At 56.9% G+C, this 22,964-nt stretch overlaps 1 protein-coding gene and 1 pseudogene across 11 annotated transcripts; one reads left to right on the plus strand and one right to left on the minus strand.

The window, feature by feature from the left end:
- Positions 1 to 1,139: 1,139 nt before the first annotated feature.
- On the minus strand, positions 1,140 to 19,199 carry CLN8 (CLN8 transmembrane ER and ERGIC protein). Of its 11 annotated transcripts, none has more exons than XM_027122554.1 (7): positions 19,061 to 19,199; positions 18,588 to 18,766; positions 12,850 to 13,473; positions 3,510 to 3,734; positions 2,689 to 2,923; positions 2,250 to 2,361; positions 1,140 to 1,506 (listed from the first exon to the last, which is right to left on the minus strand). In XM_027122554.1, exons 3-7 carry the CDS (start codon positions 13,456 to 13,458, stop codon positions 1,386 to 1,388), a joined length of 1,302 nt encoding a protein of 433 aa, XP_026978355.1. In that variant the 5' UTR covers positions 13,459 to 13,473; positions 18,588 to 18,766; positions 19,061 to 19,199; the 3' UTR covers positions 1,140 to 1,385. The 11 variants fall into 11 exon arrangements, with proteins under 11 accessions (XP_026978355.1, XP_026978352.1, XP_026978360.1 ...); XM_027122551.1 differs by lacking the exons at positions 18,588 to 18,766; positions 19,061 to 19,199 and adding an exon at positions 14,565 to 16,530 and having other exon boundaries at positions 1,140 to 1,253; positions 1,375 to 1,506; XM_027122559.1 differs by lacking the exon at positions 18,588 to 18,766 and having other exon boundaries at positions 19,061 to 19,192.
- Positions 19,200 to 20,554: 1,355 nt separating this feature from the next.
- Positions 20,555 to 21,844, plus strand: LOC113628734 (ETS domain-containing protein Elk-1-like; annotated as a pseudogene).
- Positions 21,845 to 22,964: the final 1,120 nt, after the last annotated feature.

Raw genomic sequence — 22,964 nt, forward strand, 5'->3', positions numbered from 1 at the left:
ACACTTTATAAATGGATGAATTGGATGGTATGTGAATTATAGTTCAAGAGAGCTGTTAACATGAATGAAATCTGTCACGAGGAGTAAAGAGAACAGGACAGAGGGAACAGAGAAGGCAGTGACCTTTCTCTAAACACTGTTTTGAACAGTTTGACTTTTGGATAATATTCTACATGTGCAAAAAATACAACCAGATTAACAAGAATTGGAGAAGACCCTAACACTGAATGCAAAAAGAAACAAGTGCACAGGACTGTCTCTCTAATAACATGATCACCTGAAGGCAAGGTGGGGAAGGAGGAGGTTAAGTAACTGAACACAGAGCACTGTGACTGTACACCCTCGGAATAAAGAAAAAATCCCGCAAACTCTTCTCGGTTGTTGGATTCTGTCCACGGGTGGCACTTCTGCACCTGTGTGCACATGTGTGACCTCACTGATACCGTAGCCAGAGTCCCTGCAGAGCAGGACGGGGCGGGCGAGGCGGAAGGGCCTAGAGGCTGTGATAACCCGCTAGCAATGAGCACGTGGCACACTTACGTCCCGATTCCCAGACACCATTCCTCACGAAAGAACCAGGTCCTCGGAGAAACGGGTGAATCCAGCACAGGGACAACACAGCGCAAGGGCATCCTGTCGCAGAGAAAACAGGGAGGTAATCAAAAACAACGATGGGCGTAAAAAAGGACACTGGGGGCAGCTTGAACCCCCCTGGCAAAGCAGGGACAATGTATAAGGACAACAGGGAGTTACACATAACCTACAACCTGCTGTGCACAGAATAAAGCTACGGAATGAACCCATGAGCCCGTATTGATAATGCATTAAAAGTGGGAAGATTCTATTTACGACAGAACGTGGCTAATCAATGTGGAAGGGACGATGGACTCGGGAAGTTGACGGTCCGCGAGCATTGCAGGAAGAGTGGGGTTGTGAGCGGACGGTAAACCTGGGGCAGGAGGCGGCTCCGTGCAGACACGGGACCGTCGGTGTCACCACCTCCCCACACGTTCCTCATTAATGACAAGAGGGACGATGACAACTGTCCAGTGAGAACCAGACAACACCGCGACCCGGCCACCGAGTTTCACACAGTAACGCCTCGGGGTCTGAGGCCCAAGAAGGACAGAGACGCTTACCTGGTTCTCCAGCCAAAAATGCGTCCCTGAGTCCAATCCTGACAGAGCTCCCGACCCGCCCACCCTCGGGGCTTCTACTGCACAGCTGGCTGCTATTCCTCTGAAATACCCAGGCTGTCGAAGAGAAAGAGAGGCTGAGGGACGTGACACCCGAAGGCCGCAGGGATCCCGGGCTGCGTCCAGGCCAGGAGAGCGAGGACAGGAGGATGGACAGGGCGGCCACCCAGCTAACCACCTGGCTGCACATCAGACCAAAGTGCAGACTCCGTGCCGTCTCTCTGGGTGACGCCAGCTGAGGCTACTTAGGAGGACGTCCTCCGTCACAGGCTCACGCACGCAGTATCGAGGGGTGATGGATGCGGGGAAGCTGGGAGACAGGTGAAACACGCGGCAACATGGTAAGAATTGGTAAACCCAGGTAAGGGGTGTATGGGGTTGTTTGTATTTACTATTTTCCCAACCTTTTTCTAAGTTTGAAATTAGTTCAAAATAAAAAGTTGAAGATAAACATAAAATGGAACAAAGAGCACACTTCTGGGGGCCTTGCTTCTGAGAAGCGTGCTGAGTCCCGCGCCACCGCCGTCTCCCCTCCGTCAACGAAGATGATTTTGACAAAGGTCAGCAGGGCTTCCCTGGTGGCGCAGTGGTTGAGAATCTGCCTGCCAATGCAGGGGACACAGGTTCGAGCCCTGGTCTGGGAAGATCCCACATGTCGCGGAGCAACTGGGCCCATGAGCCACAACTACTGAGCCTGCGTGTCTGGAGCCTGTGCTCTGCAACAAGAGAGGCCGCGATAGTGAGAGGCCCGTGCACCGTGATGAAGAGTGGCCCCCGCTTGCCACAACTAGAGAAAGTCCTCGCACAGAAACGAAGACCCAACACAGCCATAAATAAATAAATTTTTAAAAGCCAAGCATTTAAAAAAAAAAAAAAAAAGGTCAGCAGCTTCAGACTGGAAACACCCTCTCTTGAGGGCTAACTGTCACAGGCTGTTCATCTGAACCCAAATGAAAGACCATGAGCACGGTGGGATGAAAAGGTTCTGGTTCGCATTTCTGTAACTGGGCCTCCTGTGGGGATGGGGACTCCAGGGCAGAAAGTCCTTCTCACCTGACAGGCGATCCAGAGGGGGCGGGCCGGGCCGTGCAGCAGCGCAGAGATGCCCCCGGGGACGCCTGCTTCCCGGGCCTTAGGCCTGTCCCCGTGACAAGGGCGGGGGAACCTGTGGGCGTCAAAACTGCGTGTTAGGCAAAAAGGACGCAGGAAGGGGTGATGGCTTCCTGCTCCAGGCTTACCCTGCTTGGCAGAAGACATGCACCCCCAGGACCCCTCCCACCCTCCCAAGCCCACCTCATACCCGGGGGCGCTGAAGGGCGAGGGGGCTGCAAACCCAGCCGGCAAAGGACGAACTGATGAAGGTTAACCCACGGTTGGATAACTGGCTCCAAATTAAAGTGTAAGCCATCATTTTCAGTGAATGCAGTGTTTTTCTGAGCTTTTTTTTTTTTAAGTGAATACATGTTTCATTTTGAGACAATCAAGCAATTACCGGAAGATGGAAAATGAGAGTCCTGGCGTGGCTGGCCTTGAACTTTCTGAAGCTTGGCTTTCTGCGCAAAATCCGTGAAGGCTCCAACATTCTGGGCTCTTGGTCTGTCTTGTGCGGAAATAAAATCTCTGGAGTGGACCAAAGAGGCTCCATATTTCTTGGAAAAGAGCTGAGGGTGATCTCGATACAAACCAAAGAAACTGTGGCTGAAACGTGCCCCCTTCCAACTGTGGTTCTGTTTGAAATACAAGTAAATATTATGAAGTTTACAAAGTAAAAGTTTTCTAGTAGAATGTCAACAGGGCACTTCCAGATTAGAAGACTTGACCTTCAACACCTTTCTTTAATAACTGAGGATTTTAATGCTGGGTTAATTTTGGGAAACTTTTGACTTGGGGGGTTGGGGGCCGCAGGGAGAAAAGGCTGAGGTCACGGGGACCCAGTGACTCAGCCCCGGCTGTTTCAGCAGGTCACCGCAGACCTGCAGGCTGGGAGCGCAGGGTCAGGGTGGAGGCAGATTCGAGGCAGCTTCACCTGGGAGGGGAAGCGGGGGGGACACGCTCTCCGTTCGCGTCCTGTCAGGGCACTGATCCCATCACGGGACCACACCCTCATGACCTAGTCACCTGCCGCCGGCGCCACCTCCTGACACCGTCGCACTGGGGGTCAGGATGCCAGCATGTGAATTGGGGGGGCAGGGGGAGGGTACACAGACGCACAGAGAACACCCAGGCCTCCACAGGCCAGCACCTGACACTGAAACCGCACGACAGTAAGAGGGAAATACACATACACACAGTGAGAGAGGAGTGGGTCCTCGCCGTGGGCCCCCCGGGGCAGAACGTTAGAAGCGGCTCCCACGGCCCTTCCCGTCGTGTGGGACGGCGTGTCACGGTGCAGCTTCCTTGCTCTGCGTAGCTGGGCTCGGCCGGGCTGTGGGGAGAGCTGCAGGCCCCGGACGGGCAGGGTCCAATCCAGAGCACTGCATTCCCAGCCATCAGAGGAAGAAAACAGACTTCTGAGATTTCCACTTCACTAAACATGACCTGGCAAGACAATGTGTACTGTATAGTCTAGTCACTGAAAAAGGGGAAGAGTTATTTAAAAAGAGAAACGTTGAATTAATAAACTTTCCCATTAGAGCAGAAGTTTAGTAAGGATACAGGTAAACTGAAAGCATCCACATGCACCAATGAAGGGGTGGGCGTCACTCAGGGGGGTTTATTTTGGGTGTCAACCTCACTCTTACAACGAGAAACGAGTCTGACCTTCGGGGGCACTGGCTCACCTGGCATCCAGTCCCCTCCTCCCGTGGCCGCTGCCCCCAGCGCGGGGCTCCAGCCGGCCACGTGGGGAACTCCGTCGCAAAGGGCCAGATGAGGGTGAGCCCAGGGCCTAAGGAGGGAGGAGCCTGAGGGCGCCTGCTGGAGCCGCCTCCCCCCCCCACCCCCGTGCTCCGATCCCCAGCCCGGCCGTGTGCACAGCGCTGGTGCAGGAGGGAGAGGAGACAGGTCCCCTGCTTTGCTGCTTTCAACACTCCGAAGTATGTGACAGCCATTCCAGCCCATCACCCCATCACCTGACCGGCCCTGACACAGACACGGTGCTGCAGACAAGGCTGGCTGGCCCCCCAGGGGCGCCCAGCCTCTCGGCCAACCCGGAGACCCCAGCCCTGTCCCGGGAGGGTCTCCCGCGGCCCCGGCCTTCCAGGTGCCAGAGCCGGGCTGCCGCTCCCACTTCCTAACTTCCTAACTGCCCTTCCTGGTGGACCCCCGTACCTGCCCGCTGACGCCGCCGCGGCCTCGCTCACCAGCGGCCGGGCATCTGTCCCGCGGGGCTGCGGTACCAGGACAGACACTGCAGTGCTCCAGTGCTCTGCGTACGCGGATGCAGCTGGGTCTGGTGGCCAGGGTCAGCCGGGGCCTGCCGCTTGCTTTCTGTGCTCATAGACGCAGTCTACGGGCCTCGGCTTTAAAGTCAGAGCGTGGCCACTGACCGCCTGCGCCACCTCGTAGCCCCAGGCCCCAGCTCTAAACGGGATCGACGGTGCCTACTTCCCAGAGCTGTTCGTGCCAGGAACCGAGGAGCCCTCGGTGGCCAGCGCGGCGCCTGGGAAAGCCCAGCGGTCCGCAGCAGGGACAGTTGGCGGAGCCGCAACGATCGGAGAGACGGGGTCTGAGGAGGGCCAGGGGCCGACGCCCCCCTGCACACCCCCCGACATCTCTCTCTATGGCCTGGTCCGTGCACGGGCTGGGCGGAGCCCGCAAAGCACCCACAGCCCGGGAGGCAGCACCTGTCTGGGCAGCGAAGGTGCCTGGATGCCGGATCACAAGCCTCAAAAGCCCCTTTCTGACCAAACGCCCTGCCTTTGCGGTCCTCACGGGAAGTCGGGTCGGGACGGAGGCAAAAGCACCTTCACTGAGATGAAGGATGTAGAGACTGAGCCCGGGGAAAGTCAAATTCCCAGTGAGGGTCACGTAAAAATTAAATATTTTATACCTTAAACTGAGTTCAAACCTTGAGCACGTGAAGATTCATCATCACAGTTGTATCACCGAGACAGAAAGCCTCCACAGCAATGTGAACAGTATTGAGGGAGAAGAACGGACATGCTTTCAGGTTCTGTAAACATCGGTTACTTTATTAAAGTTCTGACCGGCTGGAAACACAGCCAGCTCGGCTCCCCCCGCTTGCGGACGGGAGAGCGGGCGGCAGGTGCCTGGGGTCTTCGGCGAGGGGGAGAGGGGTCTCAGCAGGGACACGGTTTGCTGGATGTTTCTAGGATTGAAACACTTCTCAAAATGACACAAGCAGCTATCACATCTCCTGACCTCCGTACAGTCAAGTCACAGTACCAGAAATCAGCACACACCCTTCCGAGGGGCCGTGTTACACACCAGGCACAAGGCACACGTGATTCTCACGACCAATAAGTGTGTTTTTCAAAAACAGTTCAAGGGCACTTTCAGTAAATACGAGCTTTTCATTTTAATTGCCCACTCGTGGCAAGAATAAGATGTCAGTACGTATTCGTCAACAAAATTGCGGGTCGGGGTGTAGATTCCACCCGGGCCCCACATGGTAAAGGTGGTGCCCGGGCTCGTCACCAGGAGGTGAGGAGGGGGCCCTGCAGCCGGGCACTCCAAGGGGCCAGGTCCACCCACAGCTCGCAGGGAGAGTGACCACTGACCCGACTTGAAACCTACAGAGACACACCAACCAGGGGGTAGGGTCTGGTGAAACCTACAGAGAGACACCAACCAGGGGGTTAGGTAGGGTCTGGCGGGGCACCTGTTTGAAACTTAGTTAAAAACAGCTCTAAAATCTAGACAGATCTGATTACTAACACCTCTCTTACTGTGTCAACAGAGAAACACAAAACGGAAACAACACTCTTCGCCGGATGAGCTTCCCTGGTGAGAAGACCCCTCCGCCGCCCCCAGCCGCAAGCCAGGCCGATGCCCCGCGCTCACCACGAGATGGCGCTGCGGAGACGCGGCTTACATCTCAGCCCTGGGAATGTCAACAGGGTAAGGGACCGGATTATATTCTCTTGGGACAGTTCTCTCCCACTAAAAATAACGGGGCTGTTGAATAAGACGCACACACGCTTTAGTGCGACCCGTCCACGCGGGCCCTCCTTGGGGCGACGGCGCAGACAGGCCAAGCTCGCGGGAAGGAGCACATCGGGCCGTGACGTCACCACGGCGGGACTCTGTCCCCGAGGCGCGCTCAGGTGTAGGTACTCGGCGCCACGTGGAAGTCAGTACTCACGCGGCCTGGGGTCGGCGCCGCGGGGACAGTCGGGGCCGAGGCCGCTACCTCGTCTTCTTGGGCGGCGCCGGCCCGTTGGGGCGGCCGGGCGCGAAGTTCCAGTCCACGGGGTTGAGCAGCTGCTGCGTCTTCTTGCGGGTCCAGTAGGGGTTGATGAGGACCGTGAGGAGGCCCAGCCCGACCACGAAGAGCGCCCAGTGCGGCGGGAAGAGGCTGCGGGCCAGGCCGTCCCAGTGGCCCAGGCACACCCACCACATGTGGTAGGTGAGGACCATGCGGCAGTGGAACAGGTGGACCATCAGCCACTGGTTCAGCCTCCAGAGCAGCGAGTCCGCACAGCCGGCCTGCGGGCAGAGCAGGGTCAGGGCGGGCGGACTCGGGCTCACAACGCCGCACCCCGTCCCCGCCCCCTCCCGGCCCCGCCCAGCCGCCAGCAGACCCACCCAGCGCGGGCCTCCTGCTGGCCTGCGCCCCCGGAAGGAAAGTTCACACCTTCCAAGCTCACCTCCAGCGCTTCTTCCCTCGACCGTGCACACATCGAGCAACTAACTACCCAACTACCCAACGCTGACCCAGAGAAGCTGGAAGACACGCTGGTCGTGTCCAACCAGGCTCGCCGGGCCCCGGGGGCAAACGCTCTCAGAGGAAACAAGCTCAGGATGAGATGTGTGTCCTCACTTCTTTGTTTTTCGGTATTTTTACCCCAGCAGACCTTGGACACAAGCCCAAATGGACTTGCCTTAAAATTATTCTAAATTCACGTTAAAGCTAGCTGTAGCTAAAACCAAACAGGGAACTTGAAAATGCTATACAGCAGACTGTGGGCACAGAGGTGGGACACTGTGGCGGGGACGTCAGCACCTGGACAGCCCGGCACCAGGACAACAGGTACCAGGACAGCCCACACACCTCAGACCCGTGAGCTTGTGCACACCGGCCTCTCCCCGCTGCGCTCTGCCCGGGCTGGAGCGTCCTCCTGGGCAGCTCCCCGCCCCGACACCGCCTCCCCAGGGTAGGGGCACGTCTGGCACTTGCAGGAGGAAAGGGGGAAGGTGGGGACGCCTCGCCAGGCAGCAGCCCGGTGACGCTGGGAACGGGCATGGCCTCACTGCGGCCGCACCTGCGGAGCCACAGGGGGACACAGCAACTGACCTCTGGAGTGACCACATTTTAAAAGAGAAAGAAAGGGGAATTCCCTGGTGGCCCGGTGGTTAGGACTCTGCGCTCTCACTGCCGAGGGCACGGGTTCAATCCCTGGTCGGGGGACTAAGATCCTGCAAAAAGAACCCAACCTCCTGCCTGGATGATCCGCCTCTGGGCGACCCAGAGGTCTGCAAGGCAGGGAGGCAAGTAAACGAAGGAGATGACGGACCTCACTTCTTCAACTTTTTATATACATTTCCCCTCCTTCTGGGAACGAGACCATCACCGCACAGGGACTTAAAAGAAGTCTGGATGAAACGAGGCACGTTATCATGTGCTTGGATGGAAAACACCCAGAAGACGTTACATCCTCCCTGCTTGAATGCGTCCACAGATTTAGTCCAAATAAGAGGCTACATCAGTATTTTTATCAACTTGTAACAACTTTAAGTAAAGCCACTCATGCAGTGGAGTAAACGCACGAGAGCAAGGAGGGCTGAAGGTGCCTCAGCAAATAATGAGATACGATGATGCTTCAGAAATAACAGATAAACAATGCAAAACGCAGAAGTGAATAAAATACACGGAGAGTTGGCACTGGGCGGCATTTCGAACCCCCAGGGAAAGGATGGATAAGGTAATTACATTAGGATCCTTGCTCACCTCCTGGGAAAATCCAGTTGGATCTTACTTAAAAATACTTTCCAAATGGACTAAATATCAATGTAAAAGGAAAAGAAAACCATAGAGTACTAGGAAAAAAACCACAGTTTTACAGAAATAGTTTTATACTCATTGCATGGGTAGGCATTCTCCACGTTATGCTAGAATCATGACTTATACAAGTTAAATTCCTTGAACTGTGCAATTAGACCAAAAAACGGTGTTTCTCAAACGCAGAAACACTTGAGGTTTGAGGTTCTCCATGATAGATTCCTCACGTGGGAAAGATTTAGCCTTTGCTCTGGCCTGAAGGACGTTAAACGTACAAACTGTCGAGTGGGAAGGTGAGCTAAGTGTGTCTCGGGGTGAACACACAAACTGCAGCGTGAGCTACATGTGCGTGGGGGCCGGGGCACTGCTCACCCTTCCAACCTTGCAGGCACTGGCCAGCACGCCATCTTCTTTCCACTTGCTGCTTCCTTCAAAGTTCACAAGATGTACTCCTCTCCGTTATCTTGCCCACTTACTAAAAGCAGCCATCCTAAATTCCTAATATTCATACCAGAAGCATGAACTTCTACTCATACAGTGATTACATTAAGTTTAGAAAACTCCAGGCTTGAGAAGTGAGCATTTTTGGTCCTACTCAGACACTGAAATTTTTGGGTTCAACATCACCAAATGCTTTGAGAAAAGCAGGGTCAGTAACAAAGTGAGTCTTAACCGTGCAAAGGTTACTTTGTATAGCTGGGGTCCCAGCAAGTAGTGTCCCTGGTATATACTTATTTACACATAAATTGACTGTTTTTTATACCACGTCGTTTGCATCTGGACTAGTGTCTCCGTGGATGAATCATGTTTAGATGTTTGAGTGTATAATTCATTTATTATTATTTCTAAACAACATTTCAGAATCAAATTGGAGGAGGAAATGGAAGCATGAGCCCGTCTGGGGTGTAAACTACGTTAAGTTAGTGGTGACACCGGGTCCTGACATCCGTCTGTATCTCATCAAATCAGACTCCGGTGGTGAGGACTCCTGGACCCTGATGCCCAACTAAGCAGGAGCTTGGCAGCTTTATGAAAAGCTTAAAGGATTTCAACGTTTTACACGGCGTTTACTCACAAGGTTCAGTAGTATCTGAACTAGACCAAGACCATGGCTGTGTAGGCACACGGGCCCTGGGCTGTCTTAGCCGAGGGGACAGCTTTGCCGTGGGGTCACGGGCCACGTGGTGAACGCGGCGAGCGGGAAGAAGTGGGTTCTGGGACCACCCATTTCCATCCTGAACAAATGGCACCCGAACACTTTAGAGAAAACAGAAAAAACCCCAAACAAAGTGCCTCCCTCTGGTGGCCGCCCCACAGCCAGGGTCTGTCTTCTTCCTGAGCAGTGGGCCCACCCCACCTGGGGAAGGGCTTCCGGAGACCTCCGCCCGGGCCCCTGACGCGTGAGGGGCCCCAGGAGGAGGCCTGGCTGAGTTCACAAACTCTGTCGTGACGAATCGGGCCCATCGAAAGGGGCCTGCACCCGGGACAGACTTGCCGAAGCGGGCAGGGACCCCGGCAGCACCCTGGGGTCAGGAGGAGACCGTCGGCCCGCAGCTTCACGCAGAAGAGGGAGGAGCTGGTTCACGTGCCCAGCCCCCCAGCTGTTCGGGGGGCTCCCTGGCCGCTGGCCCACAGTCCAGCTGGCAGAGGGGGAGGAGGCGGTGGCCTGGGCTGGTGGACACACAGCCTTGCCCCACCCAGGACTGGACGTGTAAGCAGACAGAAGCCACAGCTGCCTGCCCTTCCCTGGGGAGGGAGAAAGTCAATGGAGAACCTCCAGGACCCTGGCTAGGCTGAGTGGTGGGATCTCTCCTGTGTGAGGACAGTCACGAGGCCAGGGAGAGGCATCTGCTTCGTCTAATGCACAGACACAAACAGAGTCACGGAAAATGAAGAATCAGGCAAAGACGCTCCAAACTGAGGAATGAGACAAACCTCCAAACCCTACCGGAGAGCAGTCACACGACATACCCGACAGAATTAAAGGCGTCTGTCATAAGGGTGCTCGCTGAGGTCAAGAGAACACATGGGAACAAGTGGAATGTCAATGAAGAGACGGAAATGCACAAAAATGTACCAAACAGAAATCAAGGAGCTGAAGAATACAATAACTGAACTACAAAACTCACTAGGGGGACTTCCCTGGTGGTACAGTGGTTAAGAATCCGCCTGCCAATGCAGGGGACACGGGTTCGGTCCCTGGTCTGGAAAGATCTGACATGCCATGGAGCAACTAAGCCCGTGTACCACAACTACTGAGCTTGCGCTCTAGAGCCTGCGAGCCACAACTAATGAGCCCGCATACCTAGAGCCTGAGCTCCGCAACAGGAGAAGCCACCGCAATAAGAAGCCCGCGCACCACAACAAAGAGTAGCCCCCGCTCGCCGCAACTAGAGTAAGTCCGCGTGCAGCAACGAAAACCCAACGCAGCCAAAAATAAAAAAAACACGAAAAACAAAAAAAACTCACTAGGGAGGTCACCAAAGTAATCTACAGTCTACAGGTTCAATGCAACCTCCGAGAAAATCCCAGTAGCATTTTTAACAAAAAAAATTTCTAAAATTCACATGAAACCACAAAAGACCCCAATAGCCAAATCAATCTTGAGAAAAAGAACAAAGCTGGAGGCACCAGGTTTCCTGGTTTCAAACGATATTACAAAGCTACAGAAATCAAAGCTGCATGAACTGCCATACAAACACACAGACCAGTGGAGCAGCATCGAAAGCCTAGAAAACATCCACACAGACACGGCCAACTGATCTTCAACAGGGTGCCCAAAACTCACAGCAGGAAAGGGGTAGTCCCTTCAATCGGGTGTTGCTCGGAAAACTGGTCACTCACATGCAAAAGAATGAAACTGAACCCTTATCTCACACCTTACACAAAAATCAACTTGAAGGCGGAAATGCAAGACCCAAAACTCCTTAAAGAAAACATAGGGAAAAGGTTTCATGGCATTCGTTTTGGCAATGATTTCATGAATATGTTACCAAGAACACATACAACAGAAACAAAAATAAACAATTGGGACATCAAACTAAAAGGCTTCTTCACAGCAAAGGAAACAATCAACAGAGTGAAAAGGCAACCTACAAAGTGGGAGAAAATATTTGCCAACCATATGTGTAATAAGAGATTAATCTTGAACATGTATAAAGAACTACAACTCAACAGTAAAAAATAACAAAGAATCTGAGTTAAAAATGGGCTAAGGGCTTGAACAGTTTTCCAAAGACGACATACAAATGGCCAACAGATAGACGAATAAATGCTCACTGTCACCGGTCATCAGGGAAATGCAAATCAAAAGCCAGTGAGATGTCATCAGAGAAACAAAGACAACAAGCTTTGGTGAGCACGTGGAGAAAGTGGACCTCTGTGCACTGCTGGTGGGAACACACAATGCCGCAGCCGCTGCGGAAAACAGTGGGGGCGGGTTATTTTCTAAAAACAGAGCTACCTGATGACCCAGTAAAGGAACCGAAATCAGAATGTGGAGGAGATATTAGCACCTCTACGTTCACTCACAATAACCAAGACTGAAACACCCAAGGAAGATGTGCTTCACACACGTAATGGAAACCTGTTCAGCCTGAGAAAAGAAGGAAACCCTTCAATGTGCAATGACATGGCTGGACCTTGAGGACATTCACTCAGCGAAATAAACCAGGAACAGAAGAGAAATATGGCATGAGTCCACTTAGATGAGGCATCTGAAATAGTCCAGTTCCTAGAATCAAAGTGTGGATGGCAGTTGCCAGGGGCTGGAGGGAGGGGAAGCGGCGAGTTACTGACCAACAGGAGTGAAGTTTCAATCATACAAGACGAATAAGCTCCAGAGGCCTGCTGTGCACCTGTGACTACAGCTGACGATAACATGCTGGACACTTAAAGGTTTGTGAAGAGGGCAGATCTCATGTTGGGTGTAAGATAACATAATGTGAAATAAAAATTTTAGAAGATATGTATGTAGACATATTGTTTTTTTAAAAAAAGTATTTGAGGGGCTTCCCTGGCGGCGCAGTGGTTGAGAGTCCGCCTGCCGATGCAAGGGACACGGGTTCATGCCCCGGTCCGGGAGGATCCCACATGCCGCAGAGCGGCTGGGCCCGTGAGCCATGGCCGCTAAGCCTGCGCGACCGGAGCCTGTGCTCTGCAACGGGAGAGGCCACAGCAGTGAGAGGCCCACGTACCGCAAAAAAAAAAAAAAAAAAAAAGTATCTGAAACAAAGAAAAAGCATGTTTTCTAGGGCTTACAAATACTGCCAGTTACTGAGTAAGACACACGATCCACCGAGTCTTCTTTTGCGATGGGGCAGGAAGCCTAAAAGAGTTGTTTAAAATGATTAAAATGGAATTCAACGAAAATGAGCTTCTCACGGACTGTAATACTCTAATCCAGCCTGGTGATGCTGTGACAGCACAGGCCACAAGGGACCAGCGACACGGGCATCAAGCGGATGAAGGTGCCACACTAGCCGCTCACGTCCCGCTGCGGAGCACAGATGCCGTCTGGGGAGCGCCTACCTTTAGGAGCATCCAGGAGATGCAGGTGAAGGGCGTGCTCATCTCCAGGAGCAGCGTGATCATGGGCAGGTAGTGGCCCGCTTGGAGGTTCACCACGCAGCCGAGAAACCCGAGGAAGGCGAAGAGGTGGTGGACGGCCAGGAACCCGTCGAATGTGTGGAACAGCACATTGGACACGTGGAGCGCGAGGTTCTCGAAGAGGAAGAATCCAGTTGCCGTGGTGATGTGGAACCAGCACCAGTTCTGCTGGCCGAGCACTTTGTCGGCCTGGAGCACGGGGTCCAGCAGCAGCGCCCGTAGCCCCGCCGTGGTGCCCTGGATGCCAAAGACTGCACGCGTGGCTGCCAGGTTCCAGAAGACCTGCTCTCGGGCCCCCAGGGAGCGGTAGGTGGCGTTCAGGGAGGATGACAGCTGGTGGCAGGCCACGAAGACGCCCAGGTAGAAGGTGCAGCCGGCGGCCACCAGCGCCCAGCGGACCTGCCCGGAGGTGCAGTCCAGGTCAAAGATGCTGCCCGCCGGCCCGCTGCTTGGGAGGCTCATGCTGCCGACGTCGTACAGGCTGGGCCGGGGTCCACACGCTGCACCAGGCCACGGCCCCGGGACCCTCATGCGCCCATCCTCCACCTGGACAAAGAAAAGAGCCTTGACCCTCTGCTGGCTGAAAGGAGCCGGGACGCAAGGCTGCTCCAGCACCACAAAATGGATGTTAACAACTCTTCTCCTCAAGCTTATGTGCATTCAGTGACACAAAAACAGCAAGAGAACACCCGCTGGTGGGACAGGAGCACGAGAGAAAGTGACACGAGGAACGGAAGGGGCAGGCGTGCACGGGGCAGGAAACAGACACGGTCCCGACTCTCCAGTGGATGCCCCCCGTGGTGGCAGTGACAGCCCACAAAGTCCCCCAGACAGAGCACACCTAGAGGAGGATGTGCTTCCGGAACCCACATTGGGAACACTGCCAGCCAGCGCCCCTTCCGGAGCTCCTTGGACCCTCACCTACACTGGACAGCAAGCTCCGCACTTAGGGGAGTACGTGTGTGTACATCTATGTGTGTGTGTGTGTGTGTATATTTCTGTCTACTGTGATGCTCTGACATCTGAAGTCCCCCCCGGCTGGGGAGAGACAAGCCCCCGCCAGCCAAGGGCCCAGCCAGAAGCCCGCCTGTGACCTATGCCAACAGCTCGGCCAGGCCCGGCCTCCTCCGCCTGCCCCGCCCCTGGGGAGGTGACCCTCCTCTGCCCAAAACACCCGGGCCGGTGCCCGGCGGCTCGGGGCAGCCCTGTCACCCAAAGCCCGGCAAAATCACTAAAAGCAGCCAATCCTATGTGCTCACCCCACCCTGTTTTTTCCCTGGAAACCCCAGTAAAGGCCGTGGCCTCAATCCCCACCCTCCGTCCTGTCCTCTGCCCCCTGACCCCCTGGCCATCCCCACACGTGCCCGGCGTGGCCCTGCCTCTAGGACCCGAGAGCATAACGAGCTTTGCTTTCCTCTTGTGGCCACACCTGACTGAGCCTCTCATAGCAGAATCCAGAAGCATCTGGTCCCGTATTGTGGAGCTGATGGGGGCGGGGTCAGGGGCAAATACTGGGAAGGGAGAGGGGGTCTCAGTGCTGGGCAGAAGGGAGCCGCACCATCAGAACTTAACCCCATGCAAAGGGTCGCTGCGCAAACTGGAAAGTGCCGAGAAACAGGCTCCTCCGGAAAGCTCACCTTGTCCTTTCCACAAGCCTGCCACGCGGTCTGGGTGACAGTTCCCATTTTGCCACGACTGCATCGCTACGCTCCTGTGGAACCTCTGCCTTGAAACGGGAGGGTCCCCATGACTCTGAAGAGCTCTGACTGAAACAATGACTCAAGCTTGCCCAGGGCGAGTGGCTGGTATAGGTGCCCCTTCACGAAGGCTGGGGGGACTCCAGGGCACTGGGACCAAAGAACAAAACAGTGGGTTCTGATCTTGGTTCCACTATTTCCAAGCTAGGAAAACAGGACTCCAGTGTCTGACTACAGGAACGAAAAATACACATAAATACAGCAGAGTGGGTGCCAGGTGCTAATATGAAGTACCTACTCCGTGCCAGGCACGTTCAGTTAGGCCGTTTAACCTGCTAAACAGGGAATCGTACATTTCCAATGGAAAGAAGAGAGCTCAGGTTTAGTTACTTGCCTCAAATCAAGAAGCTACCCAGTGGGGCCTCGGATTGGACCATGATCAGGACGCAGAGCTCTGGGCCCAGGTGCATTAGATCACCTGCAGGTTCGTCTGTCCTTCCCACACCGAGGACGATGCCCAGGCCCCCTCCCAGGGTCCTGACTTCGCTGCCCTGGGGCGGGGCCAGGCTTGGGTGTTTCTTATGTGCCCAGGCACTCTAAGCTGGTGCAGAACCACTGAACCGGCGTGAATTCCAGTCCCCCCAGATGTAAGATCCTGTGACTCCAAGGAGGGAGGGTTTAGTGGCTTCCTTTTCCTAAAGCAGGCAGCGTCCTGAAGACCTGAGAGGCTCTTCTGTGCGCCGCAGGTGGTTTTAAATGTGAGCCAATCCAACAAACCCTGATTATCCTGGAGAGAAAGCCTGAAACAGCCCTTTTCCTCCTCCTCCTACCAAGAGGCACAAGGAGACAGACGTGGGGTCCTGAGGGCCGGGGCAGGGCCTGAGAGGGGACGGAGAGTGGACAAGCGAGGCTACAGCACGAAGAGCCGCCCGCCAGCCTCAGGCTCCGAGCACGCGGGAGAAGCCTGCTTCTGAAGCGTGGGCCCAGCCAGGGTGGAGGCCGGGGCGCAGAGCCAAGGCCCAAGGCAGAGGAAGGCTCCAAGGCCCCAGAGACCCAGGAAAAACCACCGTCATCTCAAATTCACCACCGAGAAACCTCAGCCCGGCTTCTGGGTCCTCACGCCTTCTAGTAACCTTTCTACAGAAAGAAATGCAGGCCGGCTAAGGTCAGACGCTGAAATACTCAGCTGAGACCGATCAGTGGCGGCGGAACGCTCGGGGCCATCACAGAAACAGAAACAACTCCCTGTAAAAACCCAATGCCCGCCGCCCTTCAAACCCTATCAACTCTCCCCCATCTGGATCACTGCTCAAACCCGCCTCGGACACACCCTCCTACACAGCCGCTTCCACAGAGCTTCTGGGCCAGCTGGTCTGGTCCAACCTGTCGCCCTGGGTCCCAGGGACACAGAGGCGAGGTGGGTGACCCACTTGAGCCATGATGGGACGAGGCCAGGCCTTGGGTGGGGGTCCGCAGCAACCCAGGCGGCCCCCCCAGAGCCCTGCGGTGGCCCGGCTGCCCCGTGGCTAGGGGGCACCCCAGGGCGTGGCCAGGCCCTGCTCCGGAACGCGGCACAGACCAGAGGCAGGCAGCGCTCCAGGGCTCGGCAGCCACCCACCCTGACCACACCCCTCACCCGTCCCGGCACGGGGGCACTGGGTCACCCCGTTCACCCCGAGCCCAGCCCTAGGGCTTCTTCGTGTCTCCTGAGGCCGCCGTCCCCGTCCCCGCACAGCCGCAGAGCCAGGACCCCCGCTCCTCCAGTCCGGGGTCCTCGGAGCCCCGCCCCGCAGCCCCTGCGTCTCAGCGGTGGTGGAGCCGCGGCCGTGGGGGAACGGGCTCCTGGCGGCTGGAAAGCCCGTCCCGGCTCCACAGGCCTCCATTTTCCCTGGGAAAAAATCCATCTACAAACCTCATCTTGCTCTTCGTTTTACAAGATTTGGTAGTTTCAGCTGTTCTACTGAACTGAACCGGGCGTTTTAGGAAATTAACAAGAGGGTGGGTTCCAGGGTTGCAGTGGCCAGGCAGCCCCGACCCGGGGACAGGAGTCCGGTCACCAGGACCTTTTCAGCTCTGACACAGACGCCGAGCATCTGTGAGCTCCTTCCGTTCACTGGGGGCTAACCAAATCCAAAACTTGGATATGTGGTCAGAAAGAGGGAAACGGCACGCTTTTTGATGTTGCGCTGGGTCACCGCTCACAAGCCCCTGAGGGTCACCTGACTTTCCAGGGGAGACAGCAGCAAGGACTGGCCCAGACTTCAGTCTGTGAGGTCAACCCAGCAACACTGATAGGGTGATGAGGGGCCGTAACGCCCCTCTCCCCCCAGAGGATAATCCCAGTGGCTCCCTCCCCGACCAGCATTCCTGGTGGCAGCCTCCGGCGGGCTTTCCTCCGCCGGGTCCTACCTAGGCGATGTAACCTGACCTGTGCTCCCTGTTTGCTCAGGAATTACGTTTCTAACATTTTGAGAATTATACTCCGACAGTTTGTAAACATATTTTTCCAAAATTAAAATACACGCTCAACAAACAAAATTCAGAAAATATAAACAAGTCCCACAGAGAGCACGCCGTGGACGGTCTCGGCCCGTCTGCCAGTGTCCTCTCTCGGGTTCGCTGCCCGCGGGCCGGCCGGCTGCACCCCTCCCACCGCGGCCCGAACCGCGGCCTGAGCCCACGCCCGGCTCACCTGCGCGCGGAGCTGCCGGAACTCTGCCCGCCCCGCCTGCAGACGGGACGACCGGACACCCCGCCCGGCCCACCTGCACACCTGAGGAAGGAGAGCTGGACCCCGTCCCACCGCCCACAGTCCAGGCAGGGCCGCCAAGTCCCGCGGGCGGCACGCGGGGAACTCGGGGCTCCTCCGCGCCAGGACTGGGGGCTCTCAACTCCACGAGAACACGCCGACTGGACCCGGAGACCCCGCCCCCCGCCCGGCGCCTACCTGCGCACGGATGTGTCACGACCGGCGCACACGTCGCCGCGCATGCGCACCCGGGGGCGGGGCCTAGCGGCGGCCGGGCGCTACCAAAGCGTTAGCCGGGGGGGCCTCGGGCTGTACCACCAGCTGGCTGCTGGGGGGCGGGGCGGAGGCGGACCCGATGCGCTCTCCGCCCCGCCTCTCCCGCCTCTACAGTGAGCCAGCCCCGAACGCACCCTTCCCGCCCCAGGTCGATTCCTCCCGAACAGTGATGAGCAAGGCAAGGGTCGCCCTAGCCGACTGCACTCGCGCTGGGGTCCTGGGGCCCCCTGGGGGGAGCGGCCCGGCAACTCCTCTGTGCCCACCGCCCCGGCTCGCGGACAGGACCGGCAGAGCCCCCATGTGACCCCGAAGCCCAGCCCCCCGGAAGGCCCGCTGGGCCGCGCAGCCCGGCCGTGACTCAGCCCTGCGGCCCCGCCGGGTCCACGCGCAGAGGCCGGCCCGAGGCCACGGCGCCCGGGAAGCAGGGTCAAGTGCAGTTTCTCTTCCCCACTCCCTGCGGCCGTGGGCAGGGGACCCGGCTCCCCTCCACCCTGTTCCGCCCAGGCCGGCCCCGCGCTCGGAACCGAATCTGGGCTCCGGCCCCCTGGCTTTCACGGCGCCGGCTGGGCATGCGGCCCGATGGTCGCTGGTTGTGACGGGGCAGCAGCTGGCATTGCTCAGCAGGCGGCTCCTGTGGACGGCGGAGTGCGTCCCGCGGGGTGTGGGATGGACGTGTGAACCGCCAGCCGGCGCCCTCCCCGCCCGCGGCCCCCCGCCCGCGAGGCCCGCAGAAGATGCAGCCGAGGGGCCCAAAACCTGGCGCAGCCTCCCCGGCTTGGAGTCGGACAGCCCTGGGCTCCAGACTCGCCAGCTGGGAGAGCTTGAGAGAACCTGCTTAACCGGGAGCCCGGCCTTGGGTGTGAAGGTGGACGCCCGCCTGGCCGGGGGCGCCCCGGAGCTCACGTGTCCCCATGGTCTCACCCCGCAGCTTTTCTTACTTCAGGGTACTCATCACCATTGGGCCTTCTGTACTTTCATGGGTTTGTCTTAGTTATTTGTTGATTTTCTGTGTCCTCTGACTAAAATGCCAGCCGCATGAGAGGGGAACATGGTCTTGTCAGTGTTTTATCCCCAGCCCTGGAACGGGCCCGGCACATCACTGGCGCCCAGTGCACGTCTGCGGAAAGAACAAGTGAAATCGCACGCGGGTCGTCTGTGTCCCGCTCCCCTCCCCGCACCTACCCCCCCCCCCAGCCTCCTGTATGAGAGGCACGCAGTCGTTTTACAGAGTTGAATTAAAAGCATGACAGCCTTGAGGCTCGCTTTTGTTTTGTGCTGTCCCCTTCCTTGTAAGGTGGTGCAGAGAGCCACTGCTTCGGCTACCTCTCAGGACATCTCCGAGGACGAAATAAGGTGTTTAAATTATCAACGCCCCTTGAAAATTCAGCACATTGGGGAGGTTTACACTCACGGTCAAATTAGGCTGCTTTTCTGATTCTCGTCTAGGCTGAGGCCAAACCCCGAGTCCTTAGTGTCCTGTGAAAATAGACATAAATGCTCGCAGTGCCACCACCTCCACGGTCCCTGCCTTCATTCTCGGTTCCTCTGCAGTGCCCAGGCCTGCCTTTCAAAGGAGGAACTGGGGCTCAGTGATGACCTGCTTAGTCATGCAGGCGGTAAATTCCTCAGCTTGTTCAAGGATTGTGTCTTTCTGCTCTGCTATCTTTAAAGCATCCTGGTAAAAACAATCATTTTTTTTCAAAATTTACAGGTATAACTGGTGATACATAACCCAGCAGAAGTGAGAAGACTTTGAATGAAATGCACCCTGATTCCTGCTCACAACCTGTCATCCCCAGTGAGGCACCCAGGTTTCCAGCCTGGCCGCTGGCCTCCCGAGGTGCATCTCCTCCCAGCTCCAGCCCTCTCCCTGCCCGACAGCAAGGTCACTGTGTGTGTGACATCAAGCTAAGCCCTTTCTGTAAATGGTCCTTTCCCACCTCAGCTGCACGGCAGGCTCTTGGACACTCTTACCCACGTGTCTTAGATGAGGAAACAGGTTCACGTCGGTGAGGTTGGGCCTTGTCCTGCTTGCTACAGCAGCTCAGGATGAGGCTGAGTTTTGGGGTTTTATGCCGTGAGGACTTGAAGAGGACTAAAAACTCACCAGGATGTGGCCAGGACGGTATCTCGTTTTTTTCTGATCGTATAATACATGCTCATTGTTTGTTTAATTAAGAAAAAAACAGGCTTTTAAAAGACGTTAGCAGAAGGGTGGTGCGATTTCTCCTCTGTGCCCATTTCTTTCTAAGAAATAAGCTGGGGAGGGAGGGAGGGGTCTCCCCAGTTTTAAACCTGGGAGTTACTCAGAAGAGAGCATGGCTGGCTCTGGAGCACAGATGTCCCCACACCCTGCTTCCAAACGGCAGTTTAAAGCCCCGGAACCCAGGCTCGCCATCTGCGGACGATGGGTCCTAAACAAGCACGGGCCTCTCGATTTCTGAATACCAGTGAGCGGGGTCTCTCTCCCTGACCCAGCGCTAGCTGGGCTTCTCTCCGTCCTCAAGGCCTGACCTTGGGTCTGTCCCTGCGTGGTTAGTTCAGCTTTAGCAACCCCCGCCAACCCTGGATATCTGATCAAATTCCTCCCGCCCCACCTCGATCACCTGAGCTTGCCTTCAGCAAGAATCCTGCTGAGTCCATCCCGTTCAGGATGCCCCTGGCCTTGATGTTTGCTCCCAGTCATGTCCAGTCCACCGCCACTCCAGACACACACCCGGCTCCTTGGCTGTGATCCCCACTTGTCCCTGTTGTATTCGGAGCTGAGCCAGTCCCCCTTCCCCCCCACAGGCCCCGTGGTGCTGGTCCCTACACCAGTCTCCGTGGTGCCCTGAATTAGAGCTGCCTCACTGTCCTTAGCTAGTGCCATGAAAACTCTTTCCTCCACAACTGTGGCAAAATGAAAGCTTCCTGGGCCGCCACCGCCACCTCGGAGCCCGGGCCTGGGGGGCGGTGGGGCCGCGCATGGAGCCCCCGCCCCCGGGAGCTGCCAACACCGCCGCTGCGCTACACACAGGTACCCCTGGGATGGCGTGAGCGCTCGCCCAGCAATGGACCCTTGTGTGACGCTGTGGCAGTTTCTGCTGCAGCTGTTGAGAGCGAGGCAATGGCCACATCCTCTCCTGGACCTCCCGGGATGGCGGTGAGTTCAAGCTGGTGGAGGCTGAGTGGGTGGCCCGGCTCTGGGGGCTGTGCAAGAATAAGACCAACGTGAACTGTGACAAGCCCAGCCGGGCCTGGCGGTACCACTATGATAAGAACATCACCCGCAACGTGAGTGGCCGGAAGTTCGTCTACAAGTTTGTGTCCTACCCCGAGGTCGCGGGGTGCTCCACTGAGGACTGCCCGCCCCAGCCTGAGGTGGCTGCCACCTCCACTGTGGCAGATGCGAGCACCACAGCTGTACACGCCGTCCCCGGGGACACTGCCTCTGGGAAGCCAGGCACACCCAGGGGTGCAGGAGTGGCAGGCCCGGGCGGCTTGGCGCGCAGCAGCCGGAACGATTTCATGCGCTCGGGCCTCTATTCCACCTTCCCCATCCAGCCCCTGCAGCCGCAGCCGCAGCCGCCCTCATCCTCGGCCTTCCACAGTGCTCCTCAACACCGCCCCTGCAGGGGCAGCAGTGCAAGCCCCTCGGAGGCCTGCCTGGAGGCTGAGGAGGCCGGCCTGCCTCTGCAGGTCATCCTGACCCCACCCGAGGCCCCAAACCTTAAATCCGAAGAGCCAAGCATGGAGCCTGGGTTGGGCCGGCCACTGCCCCCATCAGTCGAAGTGGAAGAGCCCAAGGAAGAGGTAGAAGCCTCAGCCACTGGGGAGGCGGGGTTTGTCCTGGAAGCCGTCAAGGCCGAGCCCTTAGAACCCAAGGCCGCCCCCCCCCCCCCCCCCCCCCCCCCCCGCGGAGGGCGTGCCAGCCCGGCTGCCTGAGGTCGTTATGGAAACTGCGGTGCTGGTGGGCTTCCCTGCTACCTACGCACACATTGACCCCGGTGCTGCTGACGCCCAGCTCGCTGCCCCCCAGTATTCACTTCTGGAGCACCCTGAGTCCCACTGCACCCCGTACGTAGCCCGGCCAAGCTCTCCTTCCAGTTTCCGTCCAGTGGCAGCGCCCAGGTGCACATCCCTTCCATCAGCGTGGATGGCCTCTCACCCCCCGTGGTGCTCTCCCCAGGGCCCCAGAAGCCATGACTATCACCACCACCACCACCACCCCTTTCTGGGGTCACTCCATCCATGCCCTGAACTTCTCTCCAGCCAGCCGTCTCAAGGAGAAACACAGTTCAGCTGACAGACTCGTGCTGTGGTCGTGGTTGGGTGGGGATTCTTAGGAAAGAGGATCTCTCAGTAACCCTTCCACAGAAAACATACAACTTCTCCCTTCTTGGTCAGTCCCCCAGTGGCCGCTCTTACACGTCTCCTACTGCAGTGGTGGGGACGGTTTATTTATTTATTTTTTGAAGGCCACTGGGAGGAGCCTGGCCCTCTTTGCGGGGGGGGGGGGGGGGGGGTGGGCGAGGGCATCTCCCCCATCTCCCCATTTTTTCCCCAAGATGAGACAGTCGGGGTCTGGCTTGAGAAGGAACTTTCCTTATTTATTTCTCAGGCTGCCCTTGGGGAGCTGAGGGAGCCCTGTCTCCATTTTGGGGTGTGGGTAGAAGAGCTAGATTGCTGTAGGTTATTATTCCTGGCGCTCCCCAAGGGTCCAGGAAGAATTTGTGCTGTTTAACGGTTTGGGGGTTTTGGCCAAGGAAGACTCACACCCTTGGGAACGGCATATCCACCTCCCGGCCTTTCTCGCAGACAGCTTGTCCTTTTTCAAGCACCTTTTTTGGCCGGGGAGGAATCCAAACTCCTGGGGTCCTGCCTGTTACCTCCCAATGGAGGGTTTTTTGGGGGAGTGGTCCCCGTCTGGGGGGCCCCTCCAACCAGTACTCCAGGTCTCCCTGTCCCCCACCCCCTGCCATTTTGATAGTATAATCTATTTTTAAACAGGGCTTTTCAATAGGGGAGAGGGAGGCATCTCTTCCTACATGAGATAGGGTGGGTGGGAAGGAAGGGGTTTTGGGGGGGTCTTCCTGCCACCCCCAAGTGTTTATTTTTGATACCAAACGTGTATTTTCAGCTCCCTCCCTCCCAGCCCCCCAATTTCCTGCGGGTGGGTACAAAGGACCCTTTAAGTGTCCCTGGAGTTGGGAGGGAGGAATGAGGGACATAAAGCCTGTCCCGTGTGAATTCCAGGCTGGAGAAGGGTGGGTTCAAAGGACTCCTGGGTTCACCTCCCGTCAGCACCGGCGCAGCCTGGGCCTGGGGACCTGGGG

Source organism: Aethalodelphis obliquidens, unplaced genomic scaffold (genome assembly GCF_003676395.1).
Source record: "Aethalodelphis obliquidens isolate GAN/ISIS:26980383/991018 unplaced genomic scaffold, ASM367639v1 scaffold25, whole genome shotgun sequence".
In the NCBI taxonomy this organism is placed as follows: Eukaryota; Metazoa; Chordata; class Mammalia; order Artiodactyla; family Delphinidae; genus Aethalodelphis; species Aethalodelphis obliquidens.

Coding starts and splice junctions, on each gene's coding strand:
- CLN8 (XM_027122551.1), bottom strand. CDS start 14,612: ATGGGAACTGTCACCCAGACCGCGTGGCAGGCTTGTGGAAAGGACAAG. Junction 2,924..3,509: donor TCTGCCCCGGGGGGCCCACG/GCGAGGACCCAC, acceptor TATTTCAAACAG/AACCACAGTTGGAAGGGGGC. Junction 2,362..2,688: donor CTCTCATTTTCCATCTTCCG/GTAATTGCTTGA, acceptor TGACGCCCACAG/GTTCCCCCGCCCTTGTCACG.